Source organism: Tachyglossus aculeatus, chromosome 5, assembly GCF_015852505.1.
Source record: "Tachyglossus aculeatus isolate mTacAcu1 chromosome 5, mTacAcu1.pri, whole genome shotgun sequence".
In the NCBI taxonomy this organism is placed as follows: Eukaryota; Metazoa; Chordata; class Mammalia; order Monotremata; family Tachyglossidae; genus Tachyglossus; species Tachyglossus aculeatus.
In genome coordinates this window covers 101,020,393-101,036,003 of record NC_052070.1, presented here as the reverse complement: position 1 = coordinate 101,036,003, position 15,611 = coordinate 101,020,393, and the positions used below count along the sequence as shown (strand labels likewise).

At 47.0% G+C, this 15,611-nt stretch overlaps 1 protein-coding gene across 2 annotated transcripts in view; it reads left to right on the top strand.

Moving 5' to 3' along the window:
* WDR93 (WD repeat domain 93) overlaps nt 1-15,611 on the top strand; it is a 51,997-nt gene that overhangs the window by 18,645 nt on the left and 17,741 nt on the right. The window contains exons 13-17 of one of the 2 annotated variants that reach the window (XM_038747444.1): nt 1,934-2,144; nt 3,725-3,785; nt 4,654-4,810; nt 6,284-6,485; nt 11,559-11,715. In XM_038747444.1, the coding sequence (XP_038603372.1) occupies nt 1,934-2,144; nt 3,725-3,785; nt 4,654-4,810; nt 6,284-6,485; nt 11,559-11,691 (764 nt within the window). In that variant the 3' untranslated portion in view covers nt 11,692-11,715. Of the gene's footprint in view, nt 1-1,933; nt 2,145-3,724; nt 3,786-4,653; nt 4,811-6,283; nt 6,486-11,558; nt 11,716-15,611 lie in introns of those variants that run through there. The other variant, XM_038747445.1, reaches the window with a different exon arrangement.

Genomic DNA, 15,611 nt, shown 5'->3' with positions numbered 1-15,611 from the left:
GCCACTCAAATATCTCTCTCTCTCTCTCTATCTATCTCTCTCTCTCTCTCTCTCTCTCTCTCTCTCTCTCTCTCTCTCTCTCTCTCTCTCTCTCTCTCTCTCTCTCTCTCCTGACCTCACTCCTCTCCCACTACAACGTTTCGCTCCTCTGATGCCAACTTATCAACTATGCTTCAATCTTTTCTCTGTCACCATTAACACCTTGCTCCCATCTTCCCTCCTGCCTGGAACACTCTCCTCATCTTCAAAGTCCTACAGAATCTGCCTCCTCCAGGAAGCCCTCTCAGACTAACTTCTCATCTCCTCAACCCTATTCTCCCTCCCTCCTGAATTTGCACTTGTGCTCATACCCCCAAGCACTTTTATACTTACTCTCATTCTCCAGGGCATTTATGTGCATCTCCTTATCCTCTTTTCTTCCCCTACCTATAATTTATTTTGCTGTCTATCTCCCCCACTAAATTGTAAACTCTCTGTGAGCAGGGATTGTGCCTACCAAGTCTATTGTTCTCTCCCAAGGTCTTAGTCCAGTGGTCTGTAAACAGTAAGCACTCAATAAGTACCACAGATTGATTGAGATAGTCAGTCGATTTAGACAACTGTTGTTCCACTTTCCTCATGGCTGAGGAAAATCTAGTACCAGTGGAATCACAAAAGTTTGATTGTGGACCATTCCAGCTCAGGATACCGGCTACCAACAGAAGCCATCTTGAGAGTCTGGAACAATCCCTGAAGGATGCTGAGATTGGTTTCTTCTAAGACAGACCTGGGTTCCGCAGAGAACCCAGTCCAAACCAGGTCCCCAGGAAGCTCTAAGATAACCTGAAACAACCATTTTCTTGATCTATATAGTAATAGTACTTTTACACACTTACTGTGTTGCACAGCACTCTATTATGTGCAGGGAAGGCAGTGAGAATTAGGCACAGTCCTTGACCCTTAAGGGCCTGGCAAACTAAGGCACATTAGGAGAAATGAGAAAAGACTAAGATATTAAAGACAAGAACAAATACCCCAAATAAAAACAGAGATCAATAGGGTTCCATGGTTAGAAGACCTGAGCTTCGGGTTCCCCACGGCTTAGGATCCAACAGTCTCAACTGCAGCTGCAGAGCCGCCACAGCTTTCCTCACTTTCTAAATTTTGTGGCGGCCTCATGCAGCCACTGTTTGTGTCTCTTCTGTTGTGGTGGAGTGAGGCAGGATGGGCTCAAGACCCCAGAGTGGTGTGAAGAAGCCTGGTACATGTTACCAGGAAGGTGGCACGGCTGTTTGGTGTCAGACACCGTGGATGCTAGGGCTATTTGTGTCCTTCCTGCCGTGGTATGCGAGGCAGTCCTGACCCAGGGAGCGGCAGAGGCAATCCTGACACAGGGAGCGGCAGCCGCAAGATAAACCATTTCAGCACATTAACCCACGGGGGTTGATTGGAACTGGGCCAGTTTTAGGCATGAATCGAGTCCAGTGTGTCTGATGAGTGGGAAATTCTCCACAAGCCAGGACCTTTAGAGCTCTGGAAAACCTGGACAAGGCTCCTGGGGGACTGCCAGCTGTTTTCTCATCTGTAAAATGGAGATGAAATGCCTGTTCTCTCTTTCATTTAGACTGTGAGGCCTGTGTGGGAAGGGACTGTGTCCTATCTTGTATCTTGTCTTGTATCTATGCATATTAAGCACTGAACGAATGGGTTCTAATCCTAACTCCGCCACTGGTCTGCTGAGTAACCTTGGGCAAGTCACTTAACTTCTCTGGGCCCCAGTTACCTCATCTGTAAAGTAAGGGTTAAGACTGTGAGCCCCTTGTGGGATAGGGACTGTGTCCAACCTAATTACCTTGTATCTAACCCAGGGTTTAGAACAGTGCTTGGCACATTGTAAGCTCTTAACAAATACCATAGTTATTATTAATTATTATTATTATAATTATGTTACCAGGGTTCCCTCTTGCAGTGGTGGCCCTCCCCCAGGGATGTCTCAGTCGCAGCCTTCACTTCCTGGAAAGCTCCCCGACCTACAACGAAATCCTGAGGCTAAGGATGCCCGTTAGCCCCCAGGTGCAGTGTGGAGTTTTGGGCACTGATGGGGCTCTCTACTTGGTGACGGCAACCAGGGCCAGAGAGTCATGCCTCAGTGTGCTCTCAGAGAGGTAAGGTGGACCACCTGGGGACTGGCCAAGTAGCCCATCATGACATGTCATTCCATGTCCATCCTCTCGCACGCACACACACAGCCCTCAGGCCTCATTTAATCAATCCATTTATTGAGCACTTTCTATTTGCAGAGCACTATACTAAGCACTCAGGAGAGTGCAATGCAGCAGAGTTAGCAGACACGTTCCCTGCCGTCAGTGAGCTTACAGGCTTTGGCACACAGAGGGTTCTGGAACTAACTGGCCCCTAGGTGGGTGTGTTATAGTGGATAGAGCACGGGCCTGGAGTCAGAAGGTCATGGGTTCTAATTCCGCTCTGCCACTTGTCTGCTGTGTGACCTTAGGCAAGTCACTTAACTTTTTAATGCCTCAGTTACCTCATCTTCAAAATGGGGATTGAGACGGCTAGCCCCACATGGGACAGGGACTGTGCCCAGCCTGACTTGCTTGTATCCACTCCAATCAATCAATCAATCAATCATATTTATTGAGCGCTTACTGTGTGCAAAGCACTGTACTAAGCGCTTGGGAAGTACAAGTTGGCAAACATATAGAGACGGTCCCTACCCAACAGTGGGCTCACAGTCTAGAAGGGGGAGACAGAGAACAAAACCAAATATATTAACAAAATAAAATAAATAGAATAGATGTGTACAAGTAAAATAAATAAATAAATAAATAGAGTAATAAATATATACAAACATATATACATATATACAGGTGCTGTGGGGAAGGGAAGGAGGTAAGGCGGGGGGATGGAGGGGGGAGGAGGGGGAGAGGAGGGAGGGGGCTCAGTCTGGGAAGGCCTCCTGGAGGAGGTGAGCTCTCAGTAGGGCCTTGAATGGAGGAAGAGAGCTAGCCTGGCGGATGTGGGGAGGGAGGGCATTCCAGGCCAGGGGGATGATGTGGGCCGGGGGCCGACGGCGGGACAGGCGAGAATGAGGCACGGTGAGGAGATTAGCGGCAGAGGAGCGGAGGGTGCGGGCTGGGCTGTAGAAGGAGAGAAGGGAGGTTAGGTAGGAGGGGGCGAGGTGATGGAGAGCCTTGAAGCCGAGGGTGAGGAGTTTCTGCCTGATGCGTAGGTGGATTGGTAGCCACTGGAGATTTTTGAGGAAGACATGGATGATATGGAAGACAAACATTCAAAACAATCATCATTCATTAGTATTTATTGAGCACTTACTTTGTGCAGAGCACTGAACTAAACCCTTGGGAGAACGCGTTCCAAATGTGGACATGAATTATGAGAAGAGGGTGAGAATAAGTAGGCAGGTCAATTCTGACAGTGATTTTCTCTCCGTGAGTGGGACAGGAATGGGGTCTGATTAGAAAGCAAGCCACTTAACTACTCTATGCCTCAGTTAACCCATCTGTCAAATGGAGATTAAGACTCTAAGCCCCGCACGGGACAATCTAATTACTCCAGCACTCAGTACAGTGCCTGTCACATAGTAAGCACTTAACAAATACCGTAATTATTATTATTATTGTGGGGGAGGGATGAGCCCCCTAAAACCTGCCTTAAATCCCTCAGAATCGCTCCCAGAGGAGCCCCAGTACCTGTCTGTCTTTTGTAGCCCAACGAAGCTGAGTGAAACACTCTGTGCGGTGACATCCGTCCCGGCCTTACCAGACGCAGTGAGTATCCCAACTCCTCCACCTTCTGGCTGGTGGAGACCCAGGCTAAGGGGAACGTCAGCTCACTCCTGGATGTAGCACACTAGTTAACTACTACTGCCAGTAATAGTAGTGGGAGTTGTAGTAGCATTTATTGAGCACGAGTCCTCCAGGTGCAATGCCGTATACTGAACACTGGGGAAAGTGATAAAGCAAAGAAGTGACACATTTCCTGCCCACAAGGAGCTTACAATCTAGTGGGGGAGACAGATGTAAAAATATGTACAACTAGAGTAATTTTTTAAATGGTATTTGTTAAGCGCTTACTATTTGCCAGGTATTGTACTTATACTCTAATAGGGGAGACAGATGTGAAAATATTTACAGCTAGAGTAATTTTTAATGGTATTCATTAGATGCTTACTATGTGCCAGGTACTGTAATAAGCGGCTAGGTAGATAGAAACTAATCAGGTTGGACACAGTCATTGTCATATGGGGTTCACAGTCCTAATCCCCATTATGCAGATGAAGTAACGGAGGCCCAGAGAAGTGAAGTGACTTGTCCAAGGTCACACAGGAGCAAGTGGGAGTTCTGGGATTAGAACCCAGGTCCTTCTGACTTCCAGGCCTGGGCTCTATTCGCTAGCCCTTGTTGCCTGATGCAAGGGATTCTGATGCCAGGCTGGGGCGTTAAGGGGAACAGCTCTCAACTCAGGCTTTCCCTTCTTTTAAAGACATAAAGATGGGAGGGAAACCCAAGCCTGGCTGATCCTTATTCTCAGGCCCCATGGTACCCTGAGAACTTCCTGGGGGGGGGGCCGGGATGCAGTGCGATCCGCGGGGAGCCTGGTTCCTTTCAGTTCAGCGTGTGCCCTTGGCCTCCTCAGGTGCTGATTTTCTTCTGGGATGGTTCTGCACAACTAGTGAACGTGGACCAGAAAAGCGTCGCTGGTGCCTTTGCTCCCCCTGCCTCCCACAAGATAGCCAGCCCCTGGCAACCAGTGTTCGCTGTGGATCCAGACAATCCGATCCTGCTGCTCCGAGGTTTGGAAGGGAGTTCCCATCCCATAGACTGGGACTGTGCTCTCCCCGAGGGACTGCTCCCCTTCTCGGATCTGGGGTCTATGGGAAAATGAGGGGAACTGGAGTGTCAGCCCTGAGTCTTAGCCACAGAGGGTATGGTGATGATGCCCACCCTGAAAGGCTTCTGGCAACTGAGAGGTCACAGGCTGAACTGGGCCACTAAGGTGCAAAGCTTTCCAGGCAGGAGGGCCTAGGCTAACAGCCCCATGTGGGACAGGGACTGTTTCCAACCTGATTACCTTGTATCTACCCTGTTGCTCTATTATTATTATTATTATCAACACATCAGACAGAGAACCGCCTCCAGATTCCAGTTGACATCCCTACCTCTATCTGACTAGTCTGTTCCCATTTCATTCATTCATTCATTCATTCAATTGTATTTATTGAGTGCTTACTGTGTGCAGAGCACTGTACTAAGCACTTGGAAAATACAATTCTGCAACAGATAGAGACAATACCTACCCAACAACGGGTTCACAGTCTAGAAGGGGGAGACAGAAAACAAAACAAGTAGACAGGCATCAGTACCATCAGCATTTCTGACAGCAATGTCCTGGCATAATACTTAAAGCTCTTTCTCTCTTCCCCCACTTAGGTGAGGTGTTTATGGTGTTCCCTGTCCCTTTCATTCACTCATTCATTCTTTCAATCATATTTATTGAGCGCTTACTATGTGCAAAGCACTGTACTGTACTAAGCACTTGGGAGTGGACAAGGCAACAATAGACATGTTCCCTGCCCACAACGAGCTTACAGTAAGGGGATGGACAGGGACAAAATCCAATTCCAGCTCCATTCTCTGGCTGGGACCGGACTTGAATCCCAACCAGAGAAGCAGCATGGCTCAGTGGAAGGAGCCCAGGCTTTGGACTCAGCGGTCATGGGTTCAAATCCCCACTCCACCTATTGTCAGCTGTGTGACTTTGGGCAAGTCACTTAACTTTTCTGTGCCTCAGTTACCTCATCTGTAAAATGGGGATTAAGACTGTGAGCCCCCCGTGGGACACCCTGATTACCTTGTAACCTCCCCAGCGCTTGGAACAGTGCTTTGCACATAGTAAGTGCTTAATAAATGCCATTAAAAAAATCCCTCCTGGACTGGTGCCAGATTGGGAAAGTGCTCCCTCAATGATTGGGACTGTCTCCAGGGAAAAGAAGAAGGCTCTCCACTCTCAAATTGCTCCAGCTAGTGCTTCCATTACTTGACTCCCATTCCCTAGCTATTGGGATTCCACTATTCAGTAGTATATAATGAGCACCTACCATGTGCAGAGCACTGAACTCAGCCCTTGGGAGAACACAATAGAAGAGGTTCTATATAGGGCCATGCTCAGTCCTGGAAGCAAGATCACTTAAATCCAGGGACAAATTTAGCCAAGTGGCTTTGCGGAAAGCCACTTGGCTAAATTTATCTTGCCTACTTTCTTCCAGGAGACAGACAAAGTGACACAGACAAGGCCACAAAGACCAGAGGTTGCGAGAGCTCTGTATTCCTTTTCCACTTTGATTCCTTCCCACTAGAAGAGTTTTTCCCAAGGGGCCTGAGTGCCTCACAGCTTGGAATACCAGCTAGTCAAGTCTCCATCCAGGACCTGCACTGGGATAAGAGATGTGAACTTTTCCTCCAGAACAGGTCAGTGATTCTGGCTCCTGATCCTACCCTACTGGTCCAAAATTTAGGTTTTCTGCATTTGAGGAAGCCTGGGGTTCTCATTGTATGGGATGAACCATTTTAGGGTTTCTTTATTTCCCTTGCAGAAGAATTTCTGCATTTAGTTAATTAATCATGGTATTTGTTAAGTGCTTACTATGTGTCAATTATTACTATTATTATTACTTCCTATTTCTCCCCCTTCTAGACTGTGAGCCCACTGTTGGGTAGGGACTGTCTCTATATGTTGCCATCTTGTACTTCCCAAGCACTTAGTACAGTGCTCTGCACACAGTAAGTGCTCAATAAATACGATTGATTGATTGTCAAGCACTCCTTCAGGGCCCAGGTTGCCTGTTTCCATCAATTGAACAATGGTATTTATTGAACACTTACTGTGTGCAGTGCATTCTGCAAAGCACTTGGGAAAGTACAGAACAATGGACCAGAAAGGGAGGGCAGAACTTGGGTTAATAGTATCTGATATTTTCCTCAGTTTCCCTTATGAATAGTTTCCTACCATTTCCTCCCATCATGGCCCCCAAACACCTCAGCCTCTTAAGCATCTGGTTCCTCCAGGTTCTTTCGGGCCTTTTAGGTTCTACTGACCACAGTTTAGAATACCTTTGGAATTCTCTGCTGAAAGCAATCTTGACTTATTAAGAGTACCTATCATCTACTGCCTGCAGTGTTTCCCTCTGCCCCCTCCTTCTCTCTGGGGACCTCTTCAGAGTCATCTCTTCTGTCCTCCTGCCTCCTGAACAAAGAGGTGGGTAGCCACGTCTCATGGGCACCCATCTCAGCATCTCCACTCTTGAACGAGGACCTCTGACCCTCATGACCAGTGACCCCTGCCTCCCCTGGTTCCATCTGACTATTCCATTCCATTCCCATTTTCAACAGCACACATCTCATCATAATCCTTTTAAAGCTCTCCCTCTCTTTCTCCTTGGGTGAGGCATTTGTGGTGTTCCCTGTCACTTTCACCCACAGGGAGATGGACAGGGACAAAATCCACTCCTAGGTCTCCTCTCTGGGGGTGATCAGTCCAGGGCACAGCCATGGAAGTTGAATCCTAACCCTCCGGGCTGGTACCAGATTGGGAAAGTGCTCCCTCACTAATTGAGACCTTCTTGGGGGAAAGGAGAAGGCTCTCTGCTAGTGCTCCCATGATTTGACAGCTCCAAATCCCCAAGCATCATGAGATGCTTTTCAGAGGCTGGCTGCTGACCCAAACTCCTATGGGTTCAACAACCAACTGGTAAAAAAACCAAAAAGCCTCTGCTCCTTTCCAAAAGCAATAGTATGGTTTCCTTTGGAGTTTGAGAGTTCACATGGACAGACGGTAAAGCCATCCTTCTTCATAACAAAGGGGTATAAGAATATTCCCTTCACATTCAGAAATACTCGAGGTAGAATCTGAAGCCTCCCTTCTGTGGGAAAGAGTAAACAAATTAGGCAGTAGAGATTTTAGAACTGAAATCCAAAATCAGGATTTAACAGCCGCAGCTATAACATCCACTCACCTTTTTCCTTATGGGTGTCTGTAATAATAGCATTTATTCATTCATTTAATCATATTTATTGAGCACTTACTGTGAGCACAACACTGTACTAAGCACTTGGGAGAGTACAATATAACAACAAATAGACTCGTTCCTGCACACAGTGAGCTCACAGTCTAGAGGGGGAGACAGACATTAATATAAATTTATGAAGCATTTACTGTATGCAGAGCACTGTACTAAGTGCTGGAAAGAGTAGACACAGACCCTGTCAATCAATCTATCAATTGTATTAAGCATGCATTCTGTGTGTACTAGACACTTGGGAGAGTATACTAGAGTTAAAGGCAGACATTAAAATAAATTACAAGTAAGGGAAGCAATCGAGTATAAGGAAATATACATAAATACAGGAGCGATGAGAAGTCTGAATACCCAAATTCTTAGTGAGTGGGACAAAATGCCCAGGTAACACAGCAGGGAGGGAAACTTGGGGAGGGGGAGAATGAGAAATTAGTCAGGAAAGACTATCTGGAAGCGAGAAACTCCTTTACCATTGGCTTTATTGCACTCAATCATCTTGCCTCCACCTACTTTACTTCTGATTTCCTACTACAAAAACCAGGCCACACACTTCACTCCCCTAATGCCACCCTACTCACAGTACCTTGATCTTGTCTAACTCACCTCCAGCCTCTCGCCCACGTCCTGCCTCTGACATGGAAGACCCTCCCCCTTTAGAGCCGACAAATGATCACTCTCGCTACCTTCCAAGCCTTATTAAAAGCACATCTCCAAGAGACCATCCCTGACTAAGCCCCCATTTCCTCTTCTCCCGCTCCCTTTTGCATCACTCTTGCACTTGGATTTGAACCCTGTGTTTACCCCACTCTCAGCTCCATGTCAGTTATATACTGGTAATTTATTTACTTATATTAATGTCTGCCTCCCCCTCTAAACTGTAAGCTCACTGTGGGAAGGGAATGTGTCTACCAACTCTGTTATAGTGTACTCTCTCAAACACTTAGTGCAGTGCTCTGCACAGTAAACATGGAATAAATATGACCGATTGATCGAAGATGATTTTAGTAGGACTTGAAGGTAGAGAGTGCTGGTCTGTCAGATATAAGGAGGGAGGGAGTTTCAGGCCCTAGGACTTGAGTGAGGGGTCAAAGGTGAGATTGATGGGAGCAAGGCACAGTGAATAGAGTGGTGTTAGAGGAGTGCATTGTGTGGGCTGGGTTGTAGTGAGGGAGGAGCGAGGATAAACTGATGGGAGAGAGTGGATAGAGGTCCAAGTATGGAGGCTGCATTGCTGCTTCATATGTGTGGTGGGTTTGCTGCACTGACCAGAGATTGTATTTTTATGGTATTCATTACGCACTTTCTATGTGCCAGTCACTGAACTAAATGCTGCGGTCGATACAAGATAATCAGGTTGGACACAGCCCGTGACCTCTGTAGGGCTCACGATCCTAATCCCCATTTTACCGATGAGGTAACTGAGACATGGAGAAGTTAGGTGACTTGCCCAAGGTCACACAGTATGCAAGTGCAGAGCTGGGATTGGACCGCTGGCCGTCCTCCCATGCCTGTGCTGTTTCCAGTAGACCACACTATTCCTGATTGAGCCGGTCCCCGCCATGTGTCAGCTGTGTTCTCCTGGGGCCTGAAATGGGTTCCCAATTTATTTTTTGATTATGAGCCCCTTAAGGGACAGGGACTGTGCCTAATTCTCACTTGTGTATTCCTTTCCAGAGCATAGTAAGTGTTTAATAAATACTTTTACTACTACTACTACTACTACTGCTACTGCTACTGCTGCTGCTGCTGCTGCTGAAACATCCTGGCCTAGTGAGAACCAGCGTGGCTTAGTGGAAAGAGCACAGGCCTGGGAGTCAGAGAATCTAGGTTCTAATCCCAGTTCCATCACTTACGTACTGTGTGACCTTGGGCAAGTTACTTACTTCTCTGTGCATCAGTTCCCTTAGACTGTGAGTCCGTTGTGGGCAGGGATTGTCTACATTTTTTGCTGAATTGTACTTTCCAAGAGCTTAGTACAGTGCTTTGCACACAGTAAGTACTCAATGAATACGACTGAATGAAAAGTGGGAATTTGATACCTGATGTCCATGAATCTGCTCCAGTGCTTGGAGTATAGTAAGTGCTGAACAAATGTTGTTATTATTATTACTTTTTTATTATAATTATTACTATTGTCATTATTATTATTATTATTTCCAGTACTTCTACTGCTACTATTACTACAAAATTTTCCCCTGGACAAACCTTCCTGCTGGGTATCCAGGGATCAGAAATGCCTGCAGCTGCCACAAGATGGCAGCCAAACAACTCTGTGGTGCTCAGTGGCGTGGATTCAGTTGTCCCTTTAAAATAAGGGTACAGGACCAATATTCCAGGAAAAGTGGGGACTGCTCTCAATGTCTCCGTGTATCTTCTGTACTTATACAGGGCCCTTTGTGTAATAGGATCTTAGGAAATGATTTTTTTTAACACTGGTTTATCATAGCCCCAGCTAATTGTAATGGTAGTAGTATCTGTTACACACTTATGGTGAGCAGAGCACTGTACTGAACTCTGGGAAAGTGAAATCCATTAAGAGAATGTCCTTGACTCCATCCCAGCTAGTGTCCATTTCCCAAATCTCAAGCCCAATCAACCAATCATTGGTATTTATTAAGAGCTTACTCTGGGCAGAGCACTGTACTAAATGTTTGGGAGAATTGGAATACAGTAGAATTGGAAGACACAATCCCCAGCCTAGAGGAACTTAAGGTCCATTAGGGGAAACGGACATGAAAACAATTTGCAGGTAAGTCCTGCTGTCCTGGTCTTTGGTATTTTGTCAACAGGAAGCAGCAACATGCTTCCCGTGCTTACTCTGGCGTCATGTCAGGAAGCAGTGTGGCCTAGTGGAAAGAGCCCGAGCCTGGGAGTCGGAGAACCCAGGTTCTAATCCCAGATCTGTGTGACCTTGGGCAAGTCACTTCACTTCTCTGTGCCTCAACTACCTCACCTGTAAAATGGGGATAGAGACTGTGACCCCCACGTGGGACAGGGACTGCATCCAACCTGCTTAGCTTTTATCTACCTCAGCACTTAGTACAGTGCCTGGCACATAGCAAGAGCTTAACAAATACCATTTAAAAACCAAAAAAGCAGTGTAATCAGAGATCTCAGGAAGGTTTTCTTTTCATCGATGGTTTTTGCTTAGGGATAAGTGAGCGGGTTTTTTGTGGAATTAATTTGCTTTGAGGCTGGAGACTGGTCTGCACTGGGGAGTTTGGGACTTTGCAAGGTGAAAGTTTTATATTTGATGGCTATCTATTCTCTACCCCTTCCTGCCCAGGGTGCTAGATCTGTCTCCTGAACCTACATCAGACACCCCTAGGGCTGGCTACCCCTCTGTTCTCTACCCCTTACCGCCCAGGGTGCTAGATCTGTCTCCTGAACTACATCAGACACCCCATGGGCTCTCAGGAGCAGGGCCAAAACTGGCCTCTCATCCCTGTGCTTGCTTCCCCGGCAGGTTGAAGGGCCTGGATAAGCGCATCCTGAAAAGATCTCAGTGCTGGACCCTGCTGCGGAAGCACTCGATAGCCCTGGCCAGAGACAGCCTAAGGAAGTCATCTGCCTTTATGGAGCGAGCCCAGGAGCAGTGACCATCTTACAGTGCTCTGCCCAGAGTAAGCTCTTAGTAAATACCAATGATTGGTTGATTGGGCTTGAGATTTGGGAAATGGACACTAGCTGTACCACACTAGTACAATATAACAATATAACTGACACATTCCTTGCCCACAGAGAGCCTACAGTCTAAAGGGGGATTCGTATCTTTATATAAATAAGTATGGATATGTACGTAAGTGCTGTGTGTCTGAGAAGTGGGGATGAAAAATGGGAGGAGATCAGGGTGACACAAAAGAGAGTGGAATAAAGGCAAAAAGGGTTTTGTCAGGGAAGGCCTCTTGGAGGAGAAGGGAAGAGTAATTATCTGTCGGTTATGAAGAGCAAGGGCATTCCAGGACAGAGCCACTTGTCTACTGAGGGATGCAGGGTACTGAAGCAGAGTGCCTTTCAGAGAATAGTAGTATGGTCTAATGGAAAGAGCATGGGCCTGGAAGTCAGAAGTCCTGGGTTTTAATCCCAGCTCTGCCACTTGCCTGCTGTGACCTTGGGCAAGTCACTTCACTTCTCCGTGCCTCAGTCTCCTCATCCATAAATTGGGGATTAAACACCTGTTCTCCCTCCTACTTAGGCAGAGAGCTCCATGTGGGATAGGAACTGTATCTGACCTGGTTTCTGGCCTCTGACCCAGAGCTTAGTAAACTGAGTGGCACATAGTGAACCCTTAAAGAATACAACAATCATTATTACGATATCTTGATTGAAGGTAAGGACTGATCTCTTGTCATAAGATCTTGGGACTGAAACCAAGGACTGGATCCGTCTCTGGGCCCAAACTGAGCCCTCAGTCATTCTCCCTGACCAACCCTCCCCAAGGGCGTTCCAGAGTCTGGAGCAAAGAAGGATTAGAATTTGAGTGGCTGCTGTCAAGGACTCCCTGAGGGGGTTTATAGGGACAGATTTTTTTTTCATGGCATTTGTTAAGCGATTTCTATGTATCAAACATTGTTCTAAGTGCTGAGGCAGGTACAAGTTAGGTCAGACACCCTTTCCCGCATGGGGCTCACAGTCTAAATAAGGGGGAAAATAGTACGACAACCCAGCTCGCACACTTGGCTCCTCTATTGCCAACCTACTCACTGTACCTAGATCTTGTCTATCTCACTGCTGACCTCTTGCCCACATTTTGCCTCTGGCCTGAAATGCCCTCCATCTTCATATCTGACAGACAATTACTCTCCCCACTTTCAAAGCCTTATTGAAGGCACATCTCCAAGAGGTCTTCCCTGACTAAGCCCGCCTTTCCTCTTTTCCTTCAACCTTCTATGTTGCATTGACTTGATCTCTTTATTCATCCCCTCTCCCAGCCCTACAAGCCCTTATGTATATTCCTGTAATTTTATTTATTTATTTATTTATCTATCTATTTATTTATTTATTTATTTATTTATTTATTTATTTAAATGTCTGTCTCCCCCTATAGACTGTAAGATGGTTGTGGGCAGGGAATGTGTCAGGTATATTGTAGCGTTGTACTCTCCCAAGGGTATATGCTCTGCACATAGAAAGTACTCAATAAATATGATTGACTGCCTGACAGCTCTCCTCTCCTCAATAAGTCGTCTCTAATTCACCGTCTTTCTAGGTGAAATTGTTCTAGGATGAGCTGGTTGTGTTCTGGCCCTGTTTACAGCTGTAACCCTATATTATTTCATGACCTAAAATCTCTTCAGGAGGAGGGCTGAGTGGGGAGAAACAGTCAGGCCTGACTTTCAAAGGGTGAGCCAAGTAAGCCACCACCTTGAGGTGCTGTGAGCTGATCATTCCTTTTGGCATCACCAAGGGCGAGGAGACTCTACCAGCTGCCAGCTGGTAGTCCAACTGCAGGTAGTCCAGCTACCTGGCAGTCCAAGCTCTCAATAGTTTAGAAGATGCCCAAGGACATGGCCAGGAGCTCAAGGAAGACCCAAGGGTGGCAAACAGGATCCCCTCCTGACTCAGCACTTTCAGCTTCTAGATGGTATTATTATTATTCTTATTTTATATTTGCTAAATCCTGATTATGTGTCAAGGACTTTTCTAAGCACAGGGGGAGATTTAAGTTAACCAGGTCCCACATGGAGCTCGCAGTCTAAGAAGTAGGGAGAACGGGTACTGAATCTCCATTTTATAGTTGAGGAAACTGAGGCACAGAGAGGTTAAGCAACTTACCCAAGGTCTCACAGCAGGCTAGTGTCGGAGCCAGAATTAGAACTCGGGTCCTCTGACTCCCAGGCCTGAACTCTTTCCACTAGGCCATGCTGTTTCTCAGCATCTTTGTCTTGTGGGGGACTGGAGATTAGCAGCTGCCGGGGTCAGGATGAGCAGCCCTAGGTAGGAGTCACCCCTGCCACACAAAGCATGGCCAGGTCAGCTGTGTGAGCCAGCGGAGAGGACAAAGGGGAAAGCCTCCTGGCACTGAGTCACCAGATGGGGGTTCAGCTGCTGCAGGAAAATAATAACTATGATGACATTTTTATTTATTATGAGCCAAACGTGGTGATGGATACATGAGTATCACAGACTCAGTTCCTGTTCCATATGGGGCTCACAATCTCTTATCCCCATTTGACAGATGAGGAGAATGAGGCCCAGAGAGATTAAGTGACTTGAGCAAGATCAAACAGCAGGCAGAGTTGGGAATAGTACTCAATCCTCTGACTCCCTGGCCTATGAACTTTCTGCTAGGCTACGCTGTCTCCCTGAGGGAGGTAGGCCAGAACAGTGGATGGTTTGGGGTAGGGCACCTCGGGGAGAGAAGGTGGTGAAGGATGGGGAGTGAAGCCCAACCCCACCGGCTGCTGTGGAATGAGCCGGGGCACGGGCAAAGTCTTGCTCTTCTGGCTGAGGAGGATCGTTCCCAGGTCCTCCCTTGCAGGTCTGTTTCCTGACAAGAACCTCCTTCACTCTGACACCTGGAATGGCCTCAGCCAGGGCTCAGTTGTTAGTGTCCGTATCATGAGGCCTCTCCGGCAGCCTCCAGCCGGGGGCCGCAACTACCCCTGGCCCCCTGCATCCCAGGAGGGCTTGAGGACGCAGCTGCAGTTCACAGATGGGGAGCCAAGATGCAGGGAGAGTTATGGGGGTGACCAGGCCCTCCCAGAAGAAAACGGGAACCACCGGACTCAACCACTGAGCAGATGGCTACCTTGGGAGCAAAGCAGACCTGGCAAAAGGAGTACTTCCCTTTTCTTTTTCAATGATATTTGTTAAGTGCTTACTATGTGCTGAGCACTGTACTCAGTGCTGGGGTAGGTAAAAGCCAAGTTGGACACAGTCCATGTCAATCCATCAACTGATATTATTTATTGAGAACTTACTGTGTGCGGAGCACTGTCCTAAGCACTTGGGAAAGTACAACAATATAACAGACACATTCCCTGCCCACAAAGAGCTTATAGTCTAGAAGGGGAAACAGATATTAATATAAATAAATAAATTACGATATGTACATACTGCTGTGGGGCTGGAAGCGGGGCTGAATAAAGGGAGGAAGTCAGGGCAATGCAGAAGGGAGTAGGAGAAAAGGAAAAGAGGGCATAGTCAGGGAAGACCTGTTGGAGAAGATGTGCCTTCCGTAAGGCTTTTAAGAGGGGGAAAGTAACTGTCTTTCAGATATGAGGAGGGAGGGCGTGGGTGACAGGTCAGTGGTGAGATAGACGAGAGTGAGATACAGTGAGTTGGTGTTGAAGGAGCAGAGTGTGGGGGCTGGGTTGTAGTAGAGTAGCATGGTGAAGCAGGAGTGGGCAAGGTGATTGAGTGCTTAAAGGATGATGGTAAGGAGTTTCTGTTTGATGTGGAGTTGGATGGGCAACCAGTGGAGGTTCTTGAGGACTGGGGAAACATAGACTGAACATTTTATTCATTCATTCAATTGTATTTATGGAGTGCTTACTGTGTGCAGAGCACTGTACTA